The 26,268-nt window shown below is 52.0% G+C and overlaps 1 protein-coding gene across 5 annotated transcripts in view; it reads right to left on the bottom strand.

Annotated features, from left to right (window-relative positions):
• IKBKB (inhibitor of nuclear factor kappa B kinase subunit beta) overlaps positions 1-26,268 on the bottom strand; it is a 61,900-nt gene that overhangs the window by 25,930 nt on the left and 9,702 nt on the right. For all 5 annotated transcript variants that reach the window (XM_073798592.1, XM_033848920.2, XM_073798593.1 and 2 more), the window contains 9 exons: positions 24,446-24,540; positions 22,765-22,882; positions 20,399-20,468; positions 8,584-8,672; positions 7,469-7,558; positions 5,234-5,358; positions 1,891-1,998; positions 606-735; positions 114-308 (listed from right to left, as the gene is read on the bottom strand). In XM_073798592.1, the coding sequence (XP_073654693.1) occupies positions 114-308; positions 606-735; positions 1,891-1,998; positions 5,234-5,358; positions 7,469-7,558; positions 8,584-8,672; positions 20,399-20,468; positions 22,765-22,882; positions 24,446-24,540 (1,020 nt within the window). The remainder of the gene's footprint in view (positions 1-113; positions 309-605; positions 736-1,890; positions 1,999-5,233; positions 5,359-7,468; positions 7,559-8,583; positions 8,673-20,398; positions 20,469-22,764; positions 22,883-24,445; positions 24,541-26,268) is intronic.

The raw sequence follows: 26,268 nt of genomic DNA, 5'->3' as shown, positions 1-26,268 counted from the left end.
GGCGCCTACCCTGCGTGGTAACAGACTGCCTGGCACGATGGAGTGGGACGGGATGGGCGATCAGCTCTCCGGGGTCGGGTGGGGCTGGGGCGCCTGCAGGAGGCCAGTCTCACCTTGCCGTCGGAGGCGCACTGAGCGGCGGGCTTGTCGGGGGTCAAGGCCAGACCCGCTTCCTGCAGCAGCTCCTGGTCCTCCTCAGGGATGCCTGTGTCCTGCTGGATCCGGGCCTGCAAGCTAGGCAGACTCTCGTCCTCTGCCACGGGGTAGGTGTGAATGGTGCCCGTGACCATGTTCAAGACGTGAACCAGCTGCAACGCAACCCAGGACAAACCACCTGACACTCCCGCTTGCTGGCCTGGATCCTCTGCTGCTCCCCACACCTCCCAGCCTCCCAGAGGCCCGGCCTGGGGAGGAAGGCCAGCGCTGGGCCACACACAGGGGTCTTCCCACTCCTGTCCATCCACAGCTACGACCTCGCGACCCACAACAGTCAGCAAGGGGTCCCATCATCCTCTCATGTGGAGATGCCCTCATGGGAGCCTGCGTTTGCCCACTGGTCGGGCAGCCGATGGCTCGCAGCCTTGGGCTAACTTCGTGTAGCTCACCTTCAAGTTTAAGATGTCGTCCAGGGCCTTAAAGCAGCCATTGGGCCCGTAGACGGGGTCGGTGCCCCTCTGTCGGGGGTGCCACATCAGCATCAGCTGCAACCACTTCTCCAGCCGCTGGGCCAGGACGCTGAGAAGAGGGGGCCGCGTGCGTGTGTGTGTGTGTGTGCGCGCGCGTGCGTATGGGCCCAGAGCCAGCCTCAGGGCCCCGCGTGGGAACTGAAAGGCACTCACACCTCACACGCACGTGACCATCACGTAGACGGGGCCAAAGTGATCCCTGAGGATGAACTAACCTGAGGAAGGACGAGCCTTTCCAACAAAACGACTCACTCAGGCACTCACCCCTCCCGGATCCGCGCCAACACGCTCACGTCAGGGCGTCCTGGCAGATGGCCGTGCGAGAACCTCAGGAAGCTTCCTATGTGCTCCCCAGGCCCGCCCCACCTCAGGAGAACCGCCCACACAGTCCAGACCCCTCGCTGCCGATTCGCTTCGTCGGTCACCCCGGGGACCCCTCGGGGGGTCCACATGACAAAGTGCTCACTTCCCCCGGCCCGGCGGGGCCCTGCCGGCACCCTCAGAGGCCCTTGCCACGCCCCCAAGAAAGCCCTGCAGAGGCCAGCACCACTACGAGCTGCCTCTCCTGGGCCCACCCCCACCCCCATCTTTCCCCATGCCTGTCCTGCACGTCTTTCCAGATTCTTCCAGAAGGTTCCAGCCCACCCAGTCATCCTGCGCAGCTAGTCCGCTCGGTACCTCTCTCCCCATCCTCCAAACACTCATGGTCACTGTGCTCCGTGCTCCTCAGCTGTGTGTGGCCGCCTGGCAGTTTTCCTCTGTACTAGCCCCCAATTCTGATAGGATTACCTGACTGCTAATATTCTGGCTCTAAGACCAGACGGCAGTGCCTGTTCAAACCGCAAAGGTTTGTTTGTTGACAGTAACACACGATTAGGCTGCAGGCAAAGAGAAATAACGCAATCCCCTGGCGGTCAAAGGCTTACAGCTGACCAGAAGGTAAACCCTCTGCAAAACCAAATGTCACACGAGGTAGAAGCTTCTTGGAGTGATGAAAGGTACAGGTTGCTGTGTGAATTCGGGAAGGAGAAGACTTCTACATGGGGTCGGGGGGAAGGCGTTCTAAGTTTAACACTGAGATAGACTATGCCAGGTGCCGGCCACAGCAGGATGTCCCGATGTCAGAGCTACCAGGACGTCGGCTCTGACATCCATTTCTAAAACAGGAAGGACACGACGCGGAGGGGAAGGCCTGGGGCCGTACCTGTTGAGGTTGCTCGGGTGGGGTAACGAGCTAGAGAACTTCACGGCTCCGTTCAGGTCCTCACTAACCACAATGTCCATCTCACTCTTCTGCCGGACTTTGGAGTGCCTGCGGACGCAGGGCCTGGTCTGTCACGCTGCTTGTGATGACCCTGCATCACCCAGCAGCCAACAGCCCCTCTACACCGGTAGCCTTCCACCTGACAACTGGACGGGATGCCCCCAGGTCACTAGTCAACCCCTTGGGATGCCGGCCAGTGCGTCTGCGTCCTGCTAGGATGCTTCTCCGAGAGTTTAAGGCCGTCAGTACTGCCCAGTGAGTGTCACTGACCTCCAGGCTTGTACTGCTGATGCCTGGCCTCACCTTGGCTCATGCTTATCTTTCTTCTACTTTTCATCAAACACAAAACTCTCACGTTTTGGTAGAGGATGAAATTAGGACGTGCACACCAAGATCACTGCATGAGGATCCTGTTCACGTGAAACCTGCACGCACCACACACTTCCCTCTTAATGCATGTGGCTAAGCGTTACTTCTGATGGTGAATGAACAGTTACATTTCCCAACTTAGAGACCCTTCTGATGTATCTGAAATAGTATTTGAAGGAAGCCAATTTTTAAACTGGTTTCAAATCTTCTCGGTGACAAGGGTGATGACGTAAGTCTGAATAATGCTTCACAGATAACCAAGCACTGACTGTGAACATGCCCTTCTCTGCCCGATGACCCCATGTGGTAGATGGTTTTCAGCCACCCATTCAGCGGTAAGGAAATGAAGATCAGGTGACCTGCCCAAGGTCACACCACCGGGGCCTCAGATCCAAAGTCTGGTGCTCCTTCTACTCTGTCTAAATGTCTATATCCTTCCTTTTCAAAAACACGTAAGAAATTCAAATGCAAAATGCTTTAGCCCTGAAGCCTCACTGGCGAGGGGCGAAGCGGACCATGTGGAGCACACGTAGCCTGGAAGAGCTGGGGTCCAGCTGGAACCTGCCTGCTCTACGTCAGGCTGTCATTACACACAATGGGATGGTCCTCTGACAGAAACTCGGTCTGTCAACGGGAAACCACAGATAAAGAAAAGGACACAGTAAGTGAAATGCTCACTGCTTAGGCCGGTCCTAAAATGTACTTCACAGTAGCTCAGTGACAGGATAATAAAGCTCAAATTGCATTTGTCCTGAAATTACTATCTACCTGCCATCTGAGATGAGAGTGAAATTGCTAAAGCTGCCTGAGGCATTACAAGGCAGACAAGACAGACACGTCTCACAGCTACTAGGTTTCAGAGATGTCCACCTGCAAGTGGTCACCCGGCCTCCCAGCTCCGTACAAGAGGCTGGCTCTGCAGACAAAAAACTTACTATGAAGATGCCAAGCCATTAGAGATAGCTTCAAATAGCATTTCTTCTTCTAGTTCTAATGGACTTTAACTCATCTTGTTATAAATAATGGAAACGCTCGACATCTGAACTGAAAAGAATGCAGTAATTCCTTGGTTAGTTAAAAACACTATAGATGTACAGACATTTAGAGTTTTTGTCATGATGGTTACATGATAAGGTGTGACTCTAATGTAATGAGCTAATTCAACACTCCAGAACCCAGCTCAGGAGTGCTGCCTCTTCTAAAGTCAGTCCCCACAGGAGGGCACTCTCTGCCATGTCACCAGGCTCCTCAGGAGCTGGGACCATGCCTGGTTCATCTCTTCCAATGTCTGGCATGTGAACGGTGACTGAACTGGACCGCGTCACACAAAACTACTCTTCTGGAATTGATTTCAAAGGCTACATCTTAGACTTATAAATAAACAATCTCATGATGTAAGTACCTGCCCTTTGAAAAAGTCAACGTTTTCGCTACTTCCAGAAAGATACTGAGAAACGTGACAACAGCCAGTGTGGACCCACAAAGGGGCAGCTTCGTACGTTCCTGGTGGAAACGTTATTTATACAAACTTTCTGTGGAGCAATTTGTTAGTGCACATGGAAGACCTTTAAAATGCGGATAATCTTTGATCTGTTGATCCCATTGCTAGGAATTTATCCCAGGGAAATAACTGCGGACATACAAGGATTTCCCTACAATGATGTTATTCTTGGTGTTATTTTAAGAAGTAAAAATTATAAACCACTGATTCTTCCAGTAATGGGGAACAGGTTAAACCAACTACAGTGGAACAGCAAACAGACGTGACAAAGAACACGGAAAAACAGAAAGCATTTTCGGTAGCAAGTTTGAGAGGCAGGTTCTATGAGAGTATGTAGGGTAACCTACTTTGCTTTTTAAATAAACACAGGCACAATGAAGAATCTGGAGACACAGAGATATGTTCACAGCAGTTGGAGGCAATTCTCAGTGTAAAAATCCTGGAAGAGCACGTACAGGGCAGTGTGCATATTACACTGTCACTGAGGTAAAATGGGCGGCATACATAAATGAGTTAACAGACAGGTACATGCCCATTTGCTTGTACACGTACAAGACATCCTCAGAGGTGGACCCAAGATCAAAAGGACCAAATGCCTGTGGGGAGGAACCATGACTTCTCACTTTTATACTCTGAAGTTTGAACCACATGAACTTACCACTGCTCCAAAAAATAAAAACTGGAGATAAAAAAATAATGTTGAACAACAGTAGCATCATTTCAATTAGTGTGTGGTCTCTCAAGGAATCATTTTGAATGAATCCTAACTGATTTAGGGGGATGTTAGTTTTTAAATGATGCATTTCAGTAATGGTTAACTTTTATGTATGCAATGAACCACACGTTAGCATTATAATCAGAAAAGAAGTTTCAAAATACAGAGTAATTTTTAAAAACTTAATTGTATCCTTTGACTTTTTTTATTAGAAAATCTCTTTTTGGAAATGTATTCAGTTCACATTTTAAGCCACTTTTTGATGCTTTTAAAAACAGTAAAATTTGTCAACAATAAATTTTCATGTAAATACAGCTCATAATTTGTCATGTGAACATGCTATTTGTTTGTTTACCAATGCACAGTGTTTTCAGTGTAAGCGTACACTACACACACACTCTGTAAACACAATGACCTCCTGCCCTGCACAGAGCAGTCATTTACACAGTACTGGATTTAAAGCTGTTAAGGTTCAGAATCCAGGTTGACACTTAACAACCTTCCATCTTTCCAGGCTTTTGGAACTCAGACTGCCCACGTGCCAGGTCTTAACGGGACTTCCTCTGGGTGAGAGGTCACAGGTGTCTCAGGCCCAGCCTGGGGCGCCCAGTGAGACAGCACAGGTGAGGTGACATCTGACAAAGACAGGGGCACACTCCCCGCTTTGGGCGGCCGGCCCGCCCCAAGCCCTCACTCACCACTGCACAGGCTGCCAGTTGGGCAGGAAGGGCCGGAAGCCCGTGATACACTCGAAGGCCAAGGTGCCGAAGCTCCAGTAGTCCACGGTCACCGTGTACTTCTGCTGCTCTAGCAGCTCAGGGGCCTGTGGTGACAATGTGGGGACATACCTGAGCTGCTCCCCATCTGAGGGTTTACCACAGAGGGGGGCACCCAGCCTCTTATCGTGCCCCATGCTCCCTGGGCCCCGCTCCAGGTGAGGAGGTGACCACGTGTTCAGCAGGTGGTACCGAACATCTCTCTGGACCTCATTCAGTCCCGGTGCTGAAACAAGGGCCTGGGGGTATTTTAGGTGAACCGGAGTGCAGCGTGTATCCTTTTCCCAGCACTGTGCAGGGAGGGGAAGACAGGGCACGGACAACAAAGGAAAGTGATCCCGGCCATGCACACCCATTCACAGCACACGCACTGCATGCCAGCTGGTCCCCTAAAGTGGCGAGGTCCACAGCATGCGGTCGGACAGCGGGATGGATTGTTGCAGTCAGGTAGGAAAGGCCAGATGCACGGCCGCTGCCCAAGCAGAGAGGCTGGGACAACCAAGGAAAGCTTCCCAGCACAGGTGGGACGGGAACGGATCAGAGGGCCTCAGGGCAGACAGCCCAGAAAGGACCATGACAAGCGAGGGCGTGGAGGCAGGACTGAGCACAGGCTGGCTGGAGGCATGACACTGATGAAGGACCACGGAGTCCAAACCAAGAGGAAAAACGTGGGGACGCACAGGTCAGCCTCTGTGTCTGGTTATGGACAGAAGTTTTAGGTCCGCAAGTGAACAATTTGGCCGAACATCCTTGTCAGAGCCTGGAGTCCTCACTAACTGCTGCTGAGCTGACGAGGGGTCCAGAGGACACCGGGCAGGACCCACAGGGTCACGTTATGTGGACACACGTGCTGAGTCACAGCCCCGAGTCCCCGCTCTGAATCCTCTACTCCCCAGGGCAGGTGATAAACCGGCAGTCCACTGCCCGGTTGGGGGGTTAGTGGGAAGTATGGATACGCTCAAAAGGACCTCAATAATTGCTTTCTCTCTTTCTGTATGAGAACCACGTAGGATAATTAAGCTCGTCGAGCCCAGTGGCTTTCAACCTTTTTTTGTTTTTCTTTTTTAAATTGTAGACTCCTTTAATCAACATGTTCTGGTTATCATCTGCAAACAATCTATTACCAAGTTCTGCTGGGTCTCTTCCAGGCATTTCTTGAACCATCCTCTACATCCTCAAGGCTCTCCACCAGCTCGGACCAGCTCAGTACAATAGCCTCCTTACCACTCACCCACTACCTGCAATTCACCCTCCACGCTGTACCAAGCGTGGTCTCTTCAAAAGGTAAACCCAATCCCTCTCACACTTAAAAACCTTCCACGTCTCTCCAGAGGCTTCAGGATAAAGTTTAAAATCTCTAACCCAGCCAACAAGGCTTTGAATAATCTGTCCTCTACCTCTCTCTCCAGCCTCAACTCGAGATACCCTCTTCCTTCTTCTCTGGCTCCTGCCACACCTTCTGGTCTCCCATGTCCTATCCCTTTACCTGGAACTTCCTCTCTCTCCCCCTCGCCCAGTCCCCCTTTCCCCCACTCATCCTTCAGGTCCCAGACCAGGCTAGGTCTTCCTAAAATATATTCTCATAACACCCTGCACTTTCCCTTTGCAGTATTTATCACAATTGTAATTTCTTCATTATTTGTGTATCAGGGTGATGTCTGCTTTCCTCCTAAACTCTAAAACTACACTTGACCAATATTTCTTGGATGAATGAGTGACTCAAATAGAACCGCAGTATTAAGACCAAATAACAAAAAGAAAGGGTGGGAGCTCGAAGCTCAGCCCTCTCTCCTCCATGGCCCCCGAGATGCTGCGTGGAAACTGAGGCCCCTACAGACCAGCAAGAACCTGGTTTAAACTCTTTGTCCTCAGACAAAATACTGCAGCATGAGAGGTTATGGGACTCGTGCGAGGGCCCGGGAGCAGAGCCCTTTTGCTATGAGAAGACGACCACATCCCTCCATAAGGCCTCTGCTAGCAAAACGTGCTGACTTGAATGGATTATGAGTCTGACCTCATACAACAGTTCCTAGGCACCCAGGAAACATCCAAGAGCCGGCAAACTTAGATGGCAGAAGGCAAGGATGGAGGAAGAGCCCCACAGACACAGCCATCGGACAGAAACTGACACACAAACATGGAAACCCCGTCTCTTACCAGGTACTGCAGGGTCCCCACAAAAGAAGTGCACAGACTGCCCTGGTCCAGCTCCTTGGCATATCCTAGGTCAATAATTTTGTGTATTAACTGAAAAAAAAAGGGAGGAGAAACCTGACGGTTATGAGAGTATACTGTCCTTCAAGAATTCTGGATGTCTCTGTTAGAGCAGAGGATATTTCTGAATTTCCAATCCCAAGACCCTAAGTTCCAAAGGACCACCAAATACACAGGAGAATGCCCTAGACATGGTAGCTTTAGGCAAAAGAAAACAATGTAAAAACGCCAGGCACATGTTCTCCCTTGCTCTGCGACCAACTGCCAGAGGAAGGTCAAAATTAGCAGACCACGCAGCAGCCCTCAGGACTGCTAAACCTAGACACAAAGGACCAGGCCAGCTCCTTCCCAGTAAATACCTTTAGTTCTCAAATCTTAGAACTGACAGGAATGAGCGTGAACTGGGCCAAAGGTGAGAGCTAGGACAGGCGTGGGTCACACCTAGGATGCTGGAGGAAGCTGCGTGGAAGAGGTCAGACAGTCCGTGAGCTGAGTGACTGCATCCCACTCAGCTGGGCCCCTGCCTGTCACCCAGCTGAACAAACAAGGCCAGGAAGAGCACAGGGCCAAGCCCTGCGGGGAGGTTACCCCACAGCCGAGCGGGGGGGCCCCGGAAAAGGTCCCTGAGAGCTCTGGGGAAACTGCGGGCTGGACCAGGCCCCATGGGCAGGTGGCAGCTCCAAATGCCTCCTCTCAGCCAGGCCCAGAACCAGCTCATAGATGGACTCCCTGTCAGCTTCAAAAGCTGAGGCTCTCCAACAGACGGAAAAGAAAGCCCATTTCCAAGAAGTGCAAGTCCCAGAGGCTGGGGGTGTCGGCTGGAAGACAAACATTATTTTTCTTATCAGATTCCTGCAACTTGGATGACTAACAATGTGGTCCATTCAAACCTGCCTCAATCTGCAAGCGAGAACTTTTCGCGGAATTTCGCTTCAAATCAAAAAGCATTCCCGGAGAATCAAAGCAAATATGTGAGCAAAGAAACGCAAACACACAAAGCGGGTTCCTCCCCCGCCCAGCTGCCACCCGCCCTCCCCAGGCCCCGGAGGGTCACTCACTCTCTGTTCCCCTTGCTGCAGGACGATGTTTTCTGGCTTTAGATCCCGATGGATGATCCTGTTTTCGTGAAGGTATCTAAGTGCAGAAGCTGACAGGGTGGAAAGGGGAGTGAGTTTTCGTTAAGCCTGGACAATACTTTTCACTTGGAATCGCCTACCCAGTGAAAGATGATTACCGCGTGCCCCCGACACACACCCTGACTCGGTGCAGGGGATCACAGTGGAGGGACGGGGACCGGCAGACACCCCTCCGGTGAAGGGAAGGGGACCCAGCTACATGAGCAGAACTTGGACCAGCACCAGAATCTGCCTCGTTCACGCAAAGAACTCTGAGCCTTCCACCCACGAGGTCACCAACTCCAGTCTTGAGCAGCGGTTCTCAAACTGCACTGCCTGGACCTGCAGCATGCAGACTTGTTAGAAATGCAAAACCCTTGGGTCCCAATCCAGACGAAGTGAATCAGAAACCTGGGGGTTACCCCACAATCTGTGTTTTACCAAGCCCTCCAGGTGATGCTGATAAAGATTGAGAAGGGGAACTCCTCTGGTCTAGAGGCTCAAAAAAAATCTAAGTTCTGCTGGGCAGGTAAGGGAGAAGGGCCCTCTGGGCAGAGAGCACTTGGTCATCTGCTGTAGAGTCCGCAGGGCAGAGATGGCTCCAAGGAAGAAGTGGGGGCTCTGGAAGGAGAGAATGGGGGCACCTTCAATACATCTGACAGTCCAACGTGTGCCTGTTATGCGCCCTGTTCTCTGCTGGGTTCTGAGGGACATAAAATCAGGGAGGGCATGGTCCCCAACTTTAAAGGGCTCAGAATCTAGCTGGCAAGGAAGGAGCCTGCACAACCTGGCTGTGAAGTCACTTGATACCACAGCTTCTGCCGTGAAGAGCAAACATGACTATGCGACTGACCCAGGATGGCCAAGGCTACGACTCCAAGCAGGACGTGATTTTTACCCCTAAGAGAGGTTTAATAACTTCAACAGAAGTCCTAACAACCTGTACTACAAAAGAAAAAAATGAAGAAGTATTGGAAAGAGATAAAATTACCTTTAATTGGAAATGATCTGACTCTATGCCAGGAAGACAAACTGGGGAAAATTTAGTAAGTTGTCTGGAAGCAAAACAAGTATATACAAATCAATAGTTTTTCTCCCTGTCATAGATCCAGTTGAAAGGAAAAAGAAAATAAAATCCCATTCACATTAGCAACAAAAATTCTAAAACACCACGGGATAAATTTAGCAAAAAAAGTAGTGTCATGTGAGGAAAACTATATGGCATAAAGAAAAGCAATACAAATAACATAAAGAGGTTTTAAAAGTTCATGGCAACTATGGAAAAGAGTACGGAGGCTCCTTAAAAACCTCAAAATAGAGTTACCATATGATCCAGCAGCCCCACTCCTGGGCACTTACCCGGAAAAGACAAAAACTCTAATTCAAAAAGATTCATGCACTCCAGGGGACTTCCATGGTGGCACAGTGTTTAAGACTCCGTGCTCCCAATGCAAGGGGCCCGGGTTCGATCCCTGGTCAGAGAACTAGATCCCACGTGCATGCTGCAACTAAGAGTTCACATGCCACGACTAAGGAGCCGGCGAGCCACAACTAGAGTCCACCTGCTGCAACTAAGACCCGGTGCAACCAAATAAATTAAAAAACAAACAAAAAGATACATGCACCCCAATGTTCACAGCAGCACTATATACAATAGCTAAGACATGGAAGTGACCTAAGTGTCCACTGACAGACGAATGGATAAAAAAGATGTGGTACATATATACAATGAATACTACTCAGACATAGAAAAGAATGAAATAACACCATTTGCAACCACATGGATGGAACCGCAGCCACATGGATGGAAACAGAGATTATCACAGTAAGTGAAATAAGTAGAAAGGTAAAGAGAAAGATAAATATCATATGATATCACTTATATGTAGAATGTAAAAACTTATTTACAAAACAGAAATTGACTCACAGACATGGAAAAGAAATGGTTACCAAAGGGAAAGGCGGGGGGAGGGGGGATAAATTAGGAGGTTGGGATTAATAGATACACACTACTATATACAAAACAGATAAACAACACGGACCTACTGTATAGCACTGGGAACTCTATTCAGTATCCTGTAATAAACTACAGTGGAAAGGAATCTGGAAAAGAATGTGTGTGTGTGTGTGTGTGTGTGTATACACACACACACACACACACACACGCATGTATGTATAACTGAATCACTTTGCTGTACACTTGAAATACTGTAAATCAACTACACTTCAATTAAAAAAAAAAGAAAGAAAGCTTTATGGCAAAAGACACTATACACAAAGCAAAAGACCAAAAAAAGGGAAAAAAATATCTGCGGCACATATGCCAAAAAGCATATACCTAACAGACAAAAGCTACTACAAATCAATAAAAAAGCAACCCAGATGTTAGGGTAGCAAGAAAACTTTTGTTTTTCCTTTTTTGAACCTCTATTTTTCAAAATCATAATGTTATGTTACTTTTCTAATGAAAAAAAATACATAGCTTTTTACTTTAAAGGAACATAAAAAAACAAAGACGTGGGTTAGATAGGTGGCTCCAAAGTTTTTGGATTCAGACCAGTAGAACTAAGAATAAAAATTGAGGATGGGATCCAAGAGAAGATTACTATATTTCTATTCTGCGAGGTTAAGTTCATCTAAAAATAATAAATACTATCTATTTTATTTTATTTATTCTATATTATTTAGTAATTAATAATGTAAAAAAGGAAAGACCATTTTAACACATACACACAAAGAAAGCAACCCAGTAGAAAAAAGGGCAAAGAACAAGTGAAGCGGTAACTTACAGGAGTAGAAATGAAACGCAAACCGTGAACAATTATGCAATTATGCACAAAGTCGCTCAAGCTTACTGGCCGTCCACAAAGTGCACATTAAAGCAACACTGAGGGACTTCCTTGGTGGCACAGTGGTTGATAATCTGCCTGCCAATGCAGGGGACACGGGTTTGATCCCTGGCCTGGGAAGATCCCAAATGCCGCAGAGCAACTAAGCCCGTGTGCCACAACTACTGGGGCTGCACTCTAGAGCCTGCAAACCACAACTACTGAGCCCACAGGCAACAACTACTGGAGCCCATGCTCCCAACAAGAGAAGTCCCTGCTCGCTGCAACTAGAGAAAGCCTGTGCACAGCAACGAAGACCCAACGCAGCCAAAAAAAAATACGTTAAAAAAAAAAGCCACAACGAAATGCCTTTCACCTCTTCAGCTGGCAGGAATTTTAGATGAGAGATAAAAGGCACTCCCTACGTTGCTGGAAGGAGTAATAACTGCTGTGCAATTGGGGGAAAGAAATATGGCAAAAGCTATTAAATTTTAAGACATACATATCATTTGACCCTTCATTTCCGCCTCTGGTAATCCAGCTTACAAAATCAAAAGCACTATCACATACAAATACGGATGTGGACTGCACAGTGTGGAGTGAAATAATTAGAAACTAATGGAAAGTCATCAATCAGGGAACGGCTGAACAAATTATGGGAAATCCATAATATAACAGGCAATTATTAAAAATTATTTAGGTTTATATTACCCAACTCAGAGGGATGTCAATGATGTAATGGTATGAACCTTTTTTTTATTAGGAAAAAAAAAGGTAAAAAGCAAAAGTGATCACAACACTAAGAGAGGTTTACTAACGGGTCCTCGGCCAGGGCACAGCAGGGAGAGGGGTAAGAGAGAAGTCCTCCGCAGAAAACAAGGGATCAGATATGCTGATTAAAGACTTTCATGCTGAATGTTTCCTGAAAACACTGGAGAAAGTCTAACTGAGAGTTAAACACCCAACTTCAGGGACTTCCCTGGTGGCTCAGTGGTTAAGAATCTGTCTGCCAATGCAGGGGACACAGGTTCGATCCCTGGTCCGGGAAGATCCCACATGCCGCGAAGCAACTAAGCCCGTGCGCCACAACTACTGAGCCTGTGTTCTAGAGCCTGTGAGCCACAACTACTGAGCCCGCGTGCCACAACTACTGAAGCCCACGTGCCTGTAGCCCGTGCTCTGCAACAAGAGAAGCCACTGCAATGAGAAGCCCGCACACCACATCGAAGAGTAGTCCTCGCTCTTTGCAACTAGAGAAAGCCCGCGTGCAGCAACGAAGACCTAATGCAGCCAAAAATAAATAAATAAAATAAATAAATTTATTTTAAAAATAAATAGATAAACACGCAACTTCCATCTTCTCGGGGATGTTCCATCCGCACATTAAGTCAAATCGCAAAACCCCTCCTTAAATCTGCCCCTTTTTCTTTTTTTTTTTAATAAATTTATTTATTTGTTTTGGCTGCATTGGGTCTTCGCTGCTATGCGCAGGCTATTCTCTAGTTGCGGTGAGCGGGGGCCACTCTCTGTTGTGGTGCACGGGCCTCTCATTGAGGTGGCCTCTCTTGTTACGAAGCACGGGCTCCAGGCATGCCGGCCTCAGTAGTTGTGGCACGTGGGCCCAGTTACTCCGTGACATGTGGGATCCCCCCGGACCAGGGCTCGAACCCATGTCCCCCGCATTGGCAGGCAGACTCCCAACCACTGTGCCACCAGGGAAGTCCCTAAATCTGCCCTTTTAAACCCAGCCTTTGACCATAGAGTTTCAACATTTCACACCTGTTCCTTCTTTTCTTTTCATAACTGGGTACAGTGATTGGCTTAGGTCCAACAAACGTCCAAATGAAGGAACACATTCGCTGCTTTCAAAGTGTGCCTCACCAAATCCCCCCAAACATTGTTCTCGGTTACAGTAACTTTTAAAAGACATGCTTCTTATCAGCACTTTCATTTTTATTTTACTAATCTTTATTAAAGAATCAAAGCAACGTGTAATAACCAGTACTAATAATTGCACAGACACGACACTGCACACAGGGATGCTGCCACTGCTGCATGTGAACGAGCGGCCAGCGGAAGCACCGTGTGGGGAGACCGGGCATGCCTGCTCAGTGACTGAGTCACAAAGGCCTGCTTGGGTATGTGACACAGCGTCAGGGTGTACTACATAAAGGCGTGGGTCAGTTTGTTCAAGAGCAGGATATACGAACATTGAAACTCACTGTATTCAGAGGAAGTAGGAACACAGACTAAGGCAAGGCCTCTGAAGTTAGATGTGAACCTCTCAGAGCCAGTGACACGGGGCACAAGCAGGGGAGGTGTCCCAAGAAGCTCAGGGAGGGCAATCAGATCACACGGAGAGCGCTGCTCTCGACACTGCAAAGATTGAGAGTTGTCACCAGGTCTTTAGGGAGGACAGAGGGCAAGCTGGTGGCCAAGCCAGCGACCACTATTAACAGCTGTCTATTTTTATGCTTAAGCAACTGTACATGACAAACTTGAGTCCTCATTTCGGGGGAGTCATTTATTCTCAAATGCTTTTTTGTCAACTTAATAAAGCCCGGAATTTAAAAATCCTATAGGTGTTGTTATACACGGTTTCTTGGACCGAGTGAAACGGTCAAAACCTTGATGGGCAGGAGCTCTTAGACAGCTCCCCTTACGGATCCGTCCTTAAAAGGCTTAGTTCAGTCTGACGGTGCCCTGTTTTACACAATGGTACCTCAGGAGAGTGTCATGAATTGTAATTGTCTCAAGCCAAGAGAATCTAATTTGATTTCAGTTGGATGGAACCTAAGAATTTGAGATGAAGAACAACACCTTTGTGTCTGAAAGTTTCTTAAAAATCGAAGCCCCTAACAATAGAGGTACTACAAGCGTATAGAAATGGAAAAGCACACCACAAAGCAGAAAAGCCTGCAGGTTAATTTCTCATGTTCCAGTGATAGAAAAGTGTTGCCAAGCAGTACTCCGTGTGAACTTTTTTACACCACGCAGTGGCATTTCCTAGGACAGACGCTGCTCGGAGGGGTCCATATCTGCCCCCTCCTGCTGTCCTTGTCAGGAACAGCACCCAGGTCTGGACCCCAGCTTTCTCTCAGCTCAAGAGGGAGACACAGACATTATAACTGAAGACGGTGGCACTCCTGGAGTTCTTACTGATGAGCCAGAATCCCAAACCACACTCCACAAATTAGGGAACAGACAGGACCAGCTAGACTCCCGTGTCGAGAAACAGCTGTGTAAGGATCGTGTCCATGAAGCCTAGTGACCATACGCTGAACTGAAAGAGATTACTAAGCTCTCTTGAGAATATTGTTGCTCAGGATACAGTCCTGAGCAACAATGGAAGAAATGGAAAGATAAATGGACCAGAGAGCTGACGCAGAGATTAGAAGGGAAAGAAAAGACAATTACCAGTTGGTGGTCTGAGTCAGCAGTGCGGGAGAAGGGCAAGAGGACATTCGTTCACACAATAAAAACTGGCCGCATGCCTACTATGTGCCAGTCACTTTGGTGTCACTGGGCTTTCCAAGCAAAACAGGCTGGAAGGCCAAGTACAGACATGTGGAGATTTAGTCCAGCTAATGGTTTCTTGGCTAAAAGAGCCCCTATGACTCATCAGCAAGGTAGCAAGGCAGGCACACCAAGTGCTGAGAGAAAAGTGCAAAATCATTCTCTCATTCATTCAACCATCCTCAGGAAGTGTCTTCATACATAAGTGTGCCAGGTGTTGTCAAAAATGTGCCACCGGATCGAACCGTTTTCTTCACTTACTGCACAAACAGTCTGGTCGATGGGCCCCAAACCCAGAAGTCAGTCCTTACTGTCAAGGACAGGCAGAGGTCACATAACAATAGCAGGGAAACCAAGTCCTGAGTGGAGGAGGCCACGAGGGCACAAGAATCCCGAGAGCGAGACCCACTGTGCTCGCCAGGCCAGGGCGCTCCCCACGGAGTGGCAGGTCGAAAGCGCAGGGTCGTGGGGAGGGGCCGGAGCGCATTCTAAAAAGGAGCGTGTGGACAAAGGCTCGCAGGGGGATAGAAAAGTGGGTCTTGAAGTTGGCTAGAGGGGATCAGGAGAGATGGGAGGCTATGAGGTTTGGTCTTGATCTAGTGGTGGATTATGACGAAAGCATCCTTTCAGAAGCATTGAAAGATGGGTTAGGAAAATGGGAATAAGGACTCCAGGTAAGTGATGTGCTGCGACACTGAATGAGCAGAGGTGGTGGGAACAGAAAGGGAAAGTGCGATGCTCAGCACAAAGGAAAGGATGGAGACTCTTTTTTTTTTTTTTGCGGTACGCGGGCCTCTCACCGCTGTGGCCCCTCCCGTTGCAAAGCACAGGCTCCGGACGCGCAGGCTCAGCGCCATGGCTCACGGGCCCAGCCGCTCCGCAGCATGTGGGATCTTCCCGACCGGGGCACGAACCCGTGTCCCCTGCATCGGCAGGCGGCCTCTCAACCGCTGCGCCACCAGGGAAGCCCTGAATGGAGACTGTTTAAATGGGATGGTGAGGACCAGGAAGAGGGCAGGTTGTAGGAAGAGACGAGATTCGAGGTTGGCAGCCGTGTCGGGTAGCTGGCAGAAAGATAGGGCCAGTGACCCAACAGAGAGGACGTCAGGAAGGGATCGGCTTTAAGGAAAACGTCTAGGACTTCAGTTTGGAAGTGACTTGGGGAGAAATGTTGTGTAGACGTGAATATGGAGCTGAGGGTGGAGGTCAGCGTTCAATGTCCTGACTTTGGAAAAGATTTGGTGGATAAAGATGTCGTGAGAATGGCCCGGCACACAGAATACTAGTGGAAGCAGCGGGCGGTCACCCAGGTGCAGAGAGGGACACACAGGCTGGGGCAGGAACAGACAGACAGCATCAAGACCAGGTTCCAGGCAGAAGCTGATGCATGAGGACTGCGGGAAGCAGGCAGGCTGGGGCAGTGCAGCGGATGTCAAAGACGTTCTGGGCAACCTTTCTGAAAATCAGAACCTGAACAATGAAAAAGCAACATTCAGAGTCAGAAGGGCCCCTAGGGGTCACCCAGCCAAAATGCCTCATTTAAAGTTGAAGACACGCGGGCCCAGAAAGTCACCTCGGTTTTCCAGAGAGGAAAGGCCCTCGTCAGAGGCAGCAGAGCTGGAGAGGCAGCGAGGCCAGGACTGAGAGCAGCTGTCTTCTCTATTATGATTACATTCATTAATCTGGTTATTTACGCCTTTCCATGTATTTATATACAAATGACCTGGATTGCTGAGACCAGGTAGTCATCTTTTATTATAATCAGCAGTGCAGTCAGAATGTAAGTATTCAACAGAATAAGCAAGGAAATCCACAATCACATAAACACAAAACAGAGAGCCCAGTGTTCTGACTCCCTAAAGCCCTGAGTTCCCTTTGGAACCCTCCCTGTCCTGTAAGGTGGAAGGGCTGGACGCCTGCTAGGAGCAGCTCTAACAGGGACAGAGATGGTGACTCAGAGAACGGAGCACAAACAAAATGGGGAGCGGGGGCCCTGAATGCTTAGAGGACAGGATGGTCGGTCACCATGGTACCCCAGCCACCTGGAGAATCAAGATGGGTGCAGATCTAAGATCTAAGACGGTGATCGCTTACCATCCCGCCCAGCTGGCCTGGGTGTGGGCAGGTCCCCGCTCTTTGGGCAACAGAGACCTGGGCCTCCAGAGTGCATAGGGGTTTGCTGTCAGCTGGCAGAGGGAAACACATGGCAATATTTTCCAAAGGATAACGAGCACACTGTTTAAATAGAGTCCACTGAGATACAACTTCCTGGAGCTATTTTAGGGTTGCTTTATGTGGAAGACAGAACACTTCCAGCTGCCTCTGCCACCTGTCCCCAGACCTCTTACTAGCATAAGAGCAATGTTCTAACAGGCCTGTTCGTCCTGGTACAGGACACGGGCTCACCCACATGCTTGCCGGGCGTCTGCTCACTCACTCATGCGTACTCTGCAAGATCTTCTCGGGCAAGGTAAAGCTCACTGGAAAAAATCCCGCCTACGTCTATCATCCTGACGCTGCTTTGAGTGGGCATCTCTGGGAGGCCAGGGGCACCGAAGAGGTTAAAGGCAAGTAGGTGTCACCCAGAGGAGAAGGTCGTGAATCTGACCTGGCAGGCAAGGGTGGGGCTCTGCCCTTATCTGAAGTCAACCTGGCAGGGACCAGCAGGGCAGCTCCACAAAGGGGACGTGCGGCCGGCCCTTGGGACAAACTGGAACAAAACAGGTTCAGGAAATGTTCCAGAATACAAAAGAGTTATGTTAGATGAACTCGCAGAAAAACTTTCGGACTTGGTCTCTGTGACGACATCCATGCAAAACAAATAAACTTCATGAATCTCGTACACAAATCATAAAAGGGAGTGAAAGTACAATACAGGCTTATCAGCAACCTCCACCGAAGCCTGCAGATCAGGGGGCCTAACGGCATCCCAGAGGCAGCCACTTCCGGGGAGGGACGTCTCAGAAGACAGCCACCTGCCTGGCTCACTGGACCCCAGCCTCGGGTCACAACCCAAATGAGGGCGACGGAGGTTTTCTAAAAGGGGTGCTATGAACCCAAACCCAGGGGGGAAGGACAGGAGGAAGGGACGAGCACGGGCTCACTGCACGTTAACACGGCAAGCAGAGCGTGTGCTGGGATTACGTGTCCCACCTCCCTCACTCCACCCTCCTAACGGTTCTCACGTGGTGAGTTATGTTCCCACCTCACAGCAAATAAAGCTGCTGCCCTTAAGAATTAAACAACGTGCCCTAGGTCACACTGCCAACAGGTGGAAGCGCTGGTATTTGACCTGGGTGTGTTAAATTTAATTACATGTGGACAGCAGTTCTTTTAAATAAAAAAACAGGTCCTTATTCTAATTTCCTTTGGGATTTATTTCATTTGTTTGACAAATATTTACAAAGAAGCTGCTACATAAGGTACTACTGCTGTTCCAGATGCCAGGGACACAGCAGTGACTAAGTCTTGGCCTTCACGGACTTAAGTCTAGTTGACTAGTGCTTCAAAGCCTCATTATTTCCCACCTGGGGCCACAGAGAGGAAAGATAGGGAATCAGCGACCTAAAGACCTTTGATACTCATCCACCGACAGGAGAACGGAGCCACATAAGCACGTGGAGTGAACCAGTCTCCTGTCTTCATGACTGTGACTTACATGTAACTTATACACAGACACCTTGAATGCATCAAGGAAAGCTACCGCAGGAGGCCAAGGTAACTGGATGTGACACGTGACCACATCAAGGGACACGTGACCAGCAGAGGCTCCATGAATATCACTACAGTCACGTGAGGCAGTAGAAGGCTGCGTGAGCAAGTAGACGGTTTTGTGTACTTGAGCCAATAACTTAAAGACTTTCTTAATAACGACCCACTGAATGCATAAATAATCTAATGAGGGGAAGCACAATATTTGAGGGAATAACATACAAAAAAATTACTTGAAGCAGCTCTAACCAGAGAGAAACAAAATCAAAGTTGCCCATGAAGAGCAAAAGAATATTCCCCAACCTTCTAACCTGCCTTCAACCCAACAGAGAATAAACTGATGATGTGGCCACTGGGGCAAAAAACAGGTAAATGTGTAAGCACAGCATGGATGGGCCAGGGTGGGGCAAGGTGTCGAGGGAACAGGTGGGATCTTGGCCTAAGGACTGGACACCCTAGGGAGTCAGAGAGGGCACCTCCCACACACCCACACGAGGGAAGCAGTCTGGCCGGTGACGGACGCCCATGCTGGTCACGTAAAACCGGTGCGATGTTTTCATGCTGCACACCTGAAACTTACATGTGTTACCTGTCAGTTATACCTCAATAGAGCTGGAAAAAAAAAACCCCAAACTGGTGCCAGGTCAACTTGCTCTTACCGTGAACCCCATCCACAGGACAGGGACACTGGCTACAGGGGGAGAGGGAATTTTCTATGTCCGACCGCTCGGATCCTAACCTTAAGCATGTCATCCCTCGGTTCCGCTCACTTCCTTCTTGCACAGAGTGAGAGGGAGGCAGACCCAGAGCCGCGGGGACCAGAGGACCCCTGCCCTCCCAGGCCAAGCGTCAGCCAACACAGCTTTACAGACGTGGTGAGACGGTAACAACTGGTGAACCTGGGTGACGGGTGTGTGGGTTTCACTACTTTTCCGACTTTCCTATATGTTTGATATTTTCCTAAAAAGAAAGTTTGGACGCATAGAAGGAAAAAAGAAAAATACAGCTTCGAAGAGGTTGTGGTGGCAGAGGGGTGAAAATGACGTCATTCCCCAAATCTGGGGGCAAAGGCTCAGTTATGAACTCTGGGTACCTCTCAACTTTAGATCCTTGCACCACCAACCTCGGAGGTTTACCCCTAAATAATAGCAGGCACCAGGGTGGAGGAGACTGGATCTGACCCCTGCAGGCTGAGGTCAGGCTCCTGCTCCCCAGGCCAGCCGGGCTGCCAGCCAGGCCTTCTCTGAGGGCCATGGACACCCTCCTCGGAGGACACCACGGGCACCAAAGGGATAAACAAGGCCCATTTTTCCTAAGCCTATGGCCAGCAAAAGAACCGCCAGTGTGGAAGTGGAAAAATTCACTGCCAAGGGATGAAATTCATTCAAAGGACAGACAACCTACTCCATCACTGGCTGTTCTGGGAAAGTAGGGAGTGGAGCTTTTCATGGGAAAGGAAATCTCTTACCCTATATACACCATCGTCCACTTCATGACTTAGTCCGGAAGGAAGGGAAATCTATTTGCGTTCAGTGCCAGCCCGACTAGGCCCTGCTGACATCCCCACCGTCCCTAGTCCTCCACCACCGTCTGTCCCCGACAACCCCACCTCCGTAGAGACCGGAGGACCAGTCATCACCCCTCCTCGCCCCCAGAGGCCTCTCCCCGGAGCGCACGGCCTGACTTCCAGGGCTGGGATTTACCGATGTCGCTCAGCAAGGTGAGGATGGCTCCTTCCCGCAGGCCACAGCAGTTCTCAAACTGGTTCAGGTACTGTCAAGAAGGGGAAAGAGGCGTCAGGGGGAGCGCTCACCAGCCACCAATGCGCCCACAAGTGTCCTTCACCAGCCAAGGCCGTCTGAGCACTCCCCGGGCCCTGGGCCTTGGGGACCTGGGTGGACAGCCAGCCCGGGCAGGATGGGCAGGGTCGGTCCAGGCGGGGAAGGAGGAAGCATCTGAGAGCTCCTAGAAGTGCTCCCGTGTGTAACCCTAACCCTAACCCTGAGTCATTCTCAGAGTCTCACCTGTGCTGCGGTCCTGGGGGATGCAGGCCCATCTGAGCTCAGCCACAGTTGGTCCACTGCTCCCGAGAGCCTGAAGGAGCCACTGAACACCTCCCTCCGACCCCTTCCCCGACGCGGCCTTGCTGTGGGGTGGGGATGACAGCAGGGCCCGGGCAGTGAGCACTTCGTACGTGCCGGGCACCTGGCAGAGCCGCGTGGACGGGCTCAGTGCAGCCTCACCTGCCCCACCTCACTTCACCCTTTCTCCCGCTCCCCTGCCCAGGCCAGCACTGGCGGCATTTCCACTTCACAGGTGAGGGTGCTGGACGGGAGGGGTCCAGCCATCCGTCTGCCACCACGGCCGCTGCGCAGCAGAGCCGCCATAGGACACAGGTCCACCTGAGGCTCGTGCCCAAACGCTCAGCCCCTGTGCCCTCCTGGCCCTGGCAAGCCTGTCGAGGGACTCCATCTGCTGCTGGAAGCCGGCCTCAACTTCAGGAAGTAACTTCCCGACGGGGTGCCCCGTCGTTAATTCACACCCACACCCGCGCACGTCCGCTAGCCGCTCCCTGCGACAGGCACACACACGGCACTCCTTCAATCAGCTCTGGCTTTTACCCTCGCTCCCGTACTGGCCAAGCCTGTCTCCCCAGACCAGGTGCGGATTCTGAACTTTCTAGAGATACGAAAGACGAGCCACCTCATTTGGAGAACAAAGAGGACAGACCGCGGGCACCCGAGGTGCCCTGGTGACCACGTGGACCAAGGCCCCATGGGGTACAATCGCTTCCCGCGTCCCCTACACCATCCTGCACCCCGTGCCAGGTCAATCACGCCAAAGTCTGTGTCAGTCTTCCCTGGCCAACGGCTCCCTGCTGCCTACAAGATGACGTCCAAAGTCCTCTGCCTCTGTGAGCTGGTCACCTCCCACCCCTCCCACGCTGCCCTCTAAGGACTGTCCACTCAAGTACAATGACACGGCTTTATCTCCCTAAACAGCTGCAGTTAGGAATCAGACAGCTGTCAAAGATTAGGAAGATAAAGGGGAAAATGGAAGCGTTGTCAAGTTCCCCATTTGTCATCGGTTATCAGTCCCCGGCCTGCGGGTTGCCAATGACTGTGCTCACATCCTGCCCTGAACCCCAGGATGAGCCCATCTCCCAGGATGGGAGAGCCACCCAGGCACACCAGCCCTCATGGAAAGTCTCCTTTGGAGAGGGAAGGTGGGAGGGGCCGGAAGAGTGCTGGGAAAGCACGCGATGCCGGGTCCCAGAAAGTGCTGAGTACGGATGGAAGAACTGCCTGGCCATCCTGACCGCGCCCCCGAACAATGCAGACCTTTGTCCAGAGTGCGAGGTGAGGGGGGTGGAGACGAACAGGCAACCTCTTTTCAATACAAAACCAGCTTCTGCCCAGAGCTCTCATGGTCCCGTGCGCCGGGCGCTATTCCCTTCACAGACGGAGGGGGGCCTGCGGCTGGGACCCACTGGCCGTGACCCAGCCTCTGCTGCTGCAGCTGTGTGAGGCCCGGATGCCCACGTGGGCCCTCGGGGCCGCGGGGCCCACCCTTCACAAGGGATCCCATCCATTTTACCCACGTCACGGGCTGCTGAGAATCACATGAGGCCACGTGTAAGAGTGGCTCGTGACACTGTTCCGGAGATCGCTGGGGAGGGGGACACACAACGGTCCCCGACACCCACCCCGCAGCGTGCGTTCTGGCAAAGGGACGTGGTGGACGCGGCGGGAAGAAAGGGAGAGGGACCCAGAAGCTGAGTCAGTGGGGCTCTGGGTCCCCAGCCCAGCTGGCCCAAGCCAGTACCTTCCTGCCCCGCTCCAGGACCCCGGGCGGCCACATCTGGGAGAAGCCCTCTGATCTGGGCCAGTGGCCCCGAGGACACCGAAGGGCTCAAGTGGCCCCAGCGTGCCGAGGGAGGAAGACCCGTCCTGGAGTCTGACCGGCCTCTCCCTGCGCTCGTCAAGGACAGCTGCGCAGGGTGCATGGCAAGCCCCTCCCTGCCCTCCGTGCACCCGTAACCCCGCGACCCCGGCCCCCGCAGCCTCACCTTCCGCAGGTCCCCTCCCTGGCAGTACTCCATGGCCAGCAGGGGCAGGTCGTTGGGAGCCAGGCTCTGCATGCCCTCGGGGACGTCCCGGGCGGCCACCACGTTGGGGTGGTTCAGCCTGGGGGGAGGGAACCAGTGAGGGAGGGCTGCCTGCAGGCACTGAGGGCCCTGGAGAGCGAGTGGCGGGGCGGGGAGACGCGGGGCTCACCACTCGCCCAGGGCCCGGGCAGCGCTCCTGTCAGCACCGTAGCCCCAGCTCTGGGCGCCCCGTGCAGAGCTCCGTTCTCTTCAGAGTGCCCTTGGCAAGTCCTCCCTGTATCTCCGCACTGCTCTGAGGCAGAGAAAGCAGGGGGACTTCAGATCTCACACCACTGGGCGGGGATGGTGTGTGTGATGTGGTGTGGTGTGGTGTGGTGTGTGTGTGTGTGTGTGTGTGTGTGTGGTGTGTGTGGGGGGGTGTGGTGTGTGTGTGGGGTGGGGTGTGTGTGTGTGTGGTGTGTGTGTGGGGTGGGGTGTTTGTGTGTGTGGGGTGTGTGTGTGTATGTGTGTGGTGTGTGTGTGGGGTGGGGTGTTTGTGTGTGTGGGGTGTGTGTGTGTGTGTGTGTGGTGTGTGTGTGAGGTGGGGGGTGTGTGTGTGGTGTGTGTGTAGGGGGTGTGTGTGTGGGGGGGTGTGGGGTGGGGTGTGTGTGTGTGTGTGTGGTGTGTGTGTGAGGTGGGGGGTGTGTGTGTGGTGTGTGTGTAGGGGGTGTGTGTGTGGGGGGGGGTGGGGTGGGGTGTGTGTGTGTGTGTGTGTGTGTGGGGTGTGTGTGGTGTGTGTGTGTGCGTGGTGTGTGTGTGTGGTGTGTGTGGGGGGGGGTGTGTGTGGGGGGGTGTGGTGTGTGTGTGTGTGTGGTGTGTGTGGGGTGTGGTGTGTGTGTGGGGTGGGGGGTGTGTGTGTGTGTGGTGTGTGTGTGGGGTGGGGTGTGTGTGTGGGGGGGGGTGTGTGGGGTGTGTGTGTGTGGTGTGTGTGGGGTGGGGTGTGTGTGTGTGTGTGTGTGGTGTGTGGGTGGGGTGGGGTGTGTGTGGGGGTGTGTGTGTGTGTGTGTGTGTGGTGTGTGGGTGGGGGGTGTGTGTGTGTGGTGTGTGTGTGTGTGCGCGCACAAGCGCGCGCACGTGCACCTGCAAACAAGGGGACGCCTCCCCTTTCCCTGAGCTCCAGCAAGGAGCCCCTGTTTGGGACTTGTTGGTCTGCGAGCTTCCCCACATGCCTTCCTGGCTGGGAGGGCACCCTGGAGGAACGGACGGCAGCAACAGGCTCAGGGCACGGGAGACTCACAAACCAGCTCGGAATTGGAAACACTGGAGAAAAAAGGACTTTTGCCAACAAAGGAAAAGTCACTGCGATGGCTATTTTAAATAATTGAATATAACAAAGAAAACCCCCAAGAGCCCTTGGCAAGGCCAAGTGGTGGCTGTAACTGCCACTCCTCCAGAAGTCACCCCTCTGGACAGTGGGGCTGGGGTCCTTATCGAGAGACTGGGATTTATGACTCCTGCCCAGACAGAACTGGGGCTGCTGCTCCACATCCCAAAGCTCGGCCTGCTAGCTCCCTCCACTCATTCCGACGTCCCAGGCCCCCGGCCCTGCGGCCCCTGGCCCTGTGGTCCCGCACCCGGGCGCACTCGTGCACCAGGCCCTCACCTCCTCATGATCTGGATCTCCAGGCACCAGCGCTCGCGGTTCCGGGGACTAAGCTCCTGCCGGCACTGCTTGATAGCGATCTGTTCGCCCGTTTCCTGCAGAGGACACGTACGGGAGGATCAGAGAAAGCCGAGGGTCAAATCCGAAGCTGTCTCCCTAGGACCTGGAGCACGGACCGCCATCCCCGCCAGGCTCCCGAGGTCTGCATGGGTGCCCACTTGAACAGACGTCCCCCCGCCACCTCCAGCCCGTCACGTGGGTCCCCACCAGCCCCAGGTCCCAGCCTGCCCCCTCCCCTCATCTCTATCCATCCCAAGTCCACACGGAGGCCTTGCTCCGTCCCCACCTCCTCCACGAGACCTCTGCCGGCCACTCCTGCCCCAGAGGGTCCTCACTCCTCAGACCCCAACGCTGCTGGACGTGACCTCCGACCCATGCAAAGGGCACTTCCCTGCACTTCAACCTAACGGTTAATGCCCTGGCTTCAGTCTTCATGCTTCTCCCTCTGGGGGGTTTCTCTCTCCAGAGAGAATGCAAGCCTGGTATAGAAGATGGAACACAGGCTGATTCAAATCCCGATGCAGCCATGTACCAGCTCTGTGACCCTCGGCAGACCACGAGGTCTGGCTCAGTGTCTTCAGCTGTAAAATGGGAACACTGACACCCACCTTTCAGGGCTGTCATGGAGCTGAGCCCCTAGCAGTGTCCAGCCCTTAGGGGTGTTCAGTAACACTCTTGGGGGCAGACCCATGTCACACAGGCACTCCAGGCATGTAAAACCCTTCCAGGCTGGGCTCTAACCTGCCTTTCCATCACCCACCGTCGACTCCACCCCAGGCGTCTGACGCCAAGTCTAGGTCAGACCATCGGCCCGGTCCTGTGCTCTAAGGTCTCTGCTCTGGCTCGTGCAGATGCCAGGCACTGACCCCCCCACTCCTTCATTGTACTTACCTACCAAAGACTTACTTTCCATAGGGTCACAGGGTTATTTTCTCTTTTCTCCGTTAAACTATGGGCCCATCCCTCCTCGTGCATTTAACCCCTAATGCAGTACCTGGCACAGTGCCCTCGACGGAGGCTCCGTGAACGAAGGCAATCACTACAATTCTCGTGAATGAGTGACTGCCTGGGCCCCGAGAATAAACTCTTCCCTTCCCCTAGGTGTCTAGACAGAACCAAGGACAGCGCTCGGCCGCCACCTCCTGGTTCATGGGGCCCCCAGGACGGCCAAGGGTCAGCAGCTGCCCTGGCCATGGCTCTGTGGCAGCAGCCTGGGTGCTGGCCCTGCCATGAGCGAGCAAGCCGACCTCCACCCCCGCCCCGCGAACCCTACACACCTGCGGCGAGACCCCTCCCCCAACAGCCCACGTGCCACGAGCCCTGGGACAAGCCCCAGCTGGTGGGACGGGCGGAGTGTAAATCCAGCAAGAAAAGGCTTCAGAACGGTACCAAAATCCGACTGGTGCCCAACTGAAGGATGGATGTCCCACAGGCCCTGTCGGACCATTGTCTCTGTTTATGAACAGGCATACCGTAAGGAATCATAAGCTCTGTAAGTGCAGGAGTTCATTCGGTACAGACGGGACTTAACAGAGGCATGTTGAGGACGTGGCAAGGTCCCCAGGAACACATGCTTCCCGAGGGCAGTGGAAGTGCATCGCGGTCACACATCCACCAAACTAGCCACTATCCCCGTGAACAAGGACCCACCCGGGAGGAAAAGGAAAATGGGAGTCCCGGACGGAGACAGACGGTGTCCACTAAGATCCCTGACTCGCTGGTCAACAGACCCGTCCCTAAAACCGACATTCAAGAACAAAAGC

Source organism: Tursiops truncatus, chromosome 21 (genome assembly GCF_011762595.2).
Source record: "Tursiops truncatus isolate mTurTru1 chromosome 21, mTurTru1.mat.Y, whole genome shotgun sequence".
Classification (NCBI taxonomy): Eukaryota; Metazoa; Chordata; class Mammalia; order Artiodactyla; family Delphinidae; genus Tursiops; species Tursiops truncatus.
The sequence above is the reverse complement of the archived record's forward strand: the minus strand, read 5'-3'. Positions and strand labels throughout refer to the sequence as shown.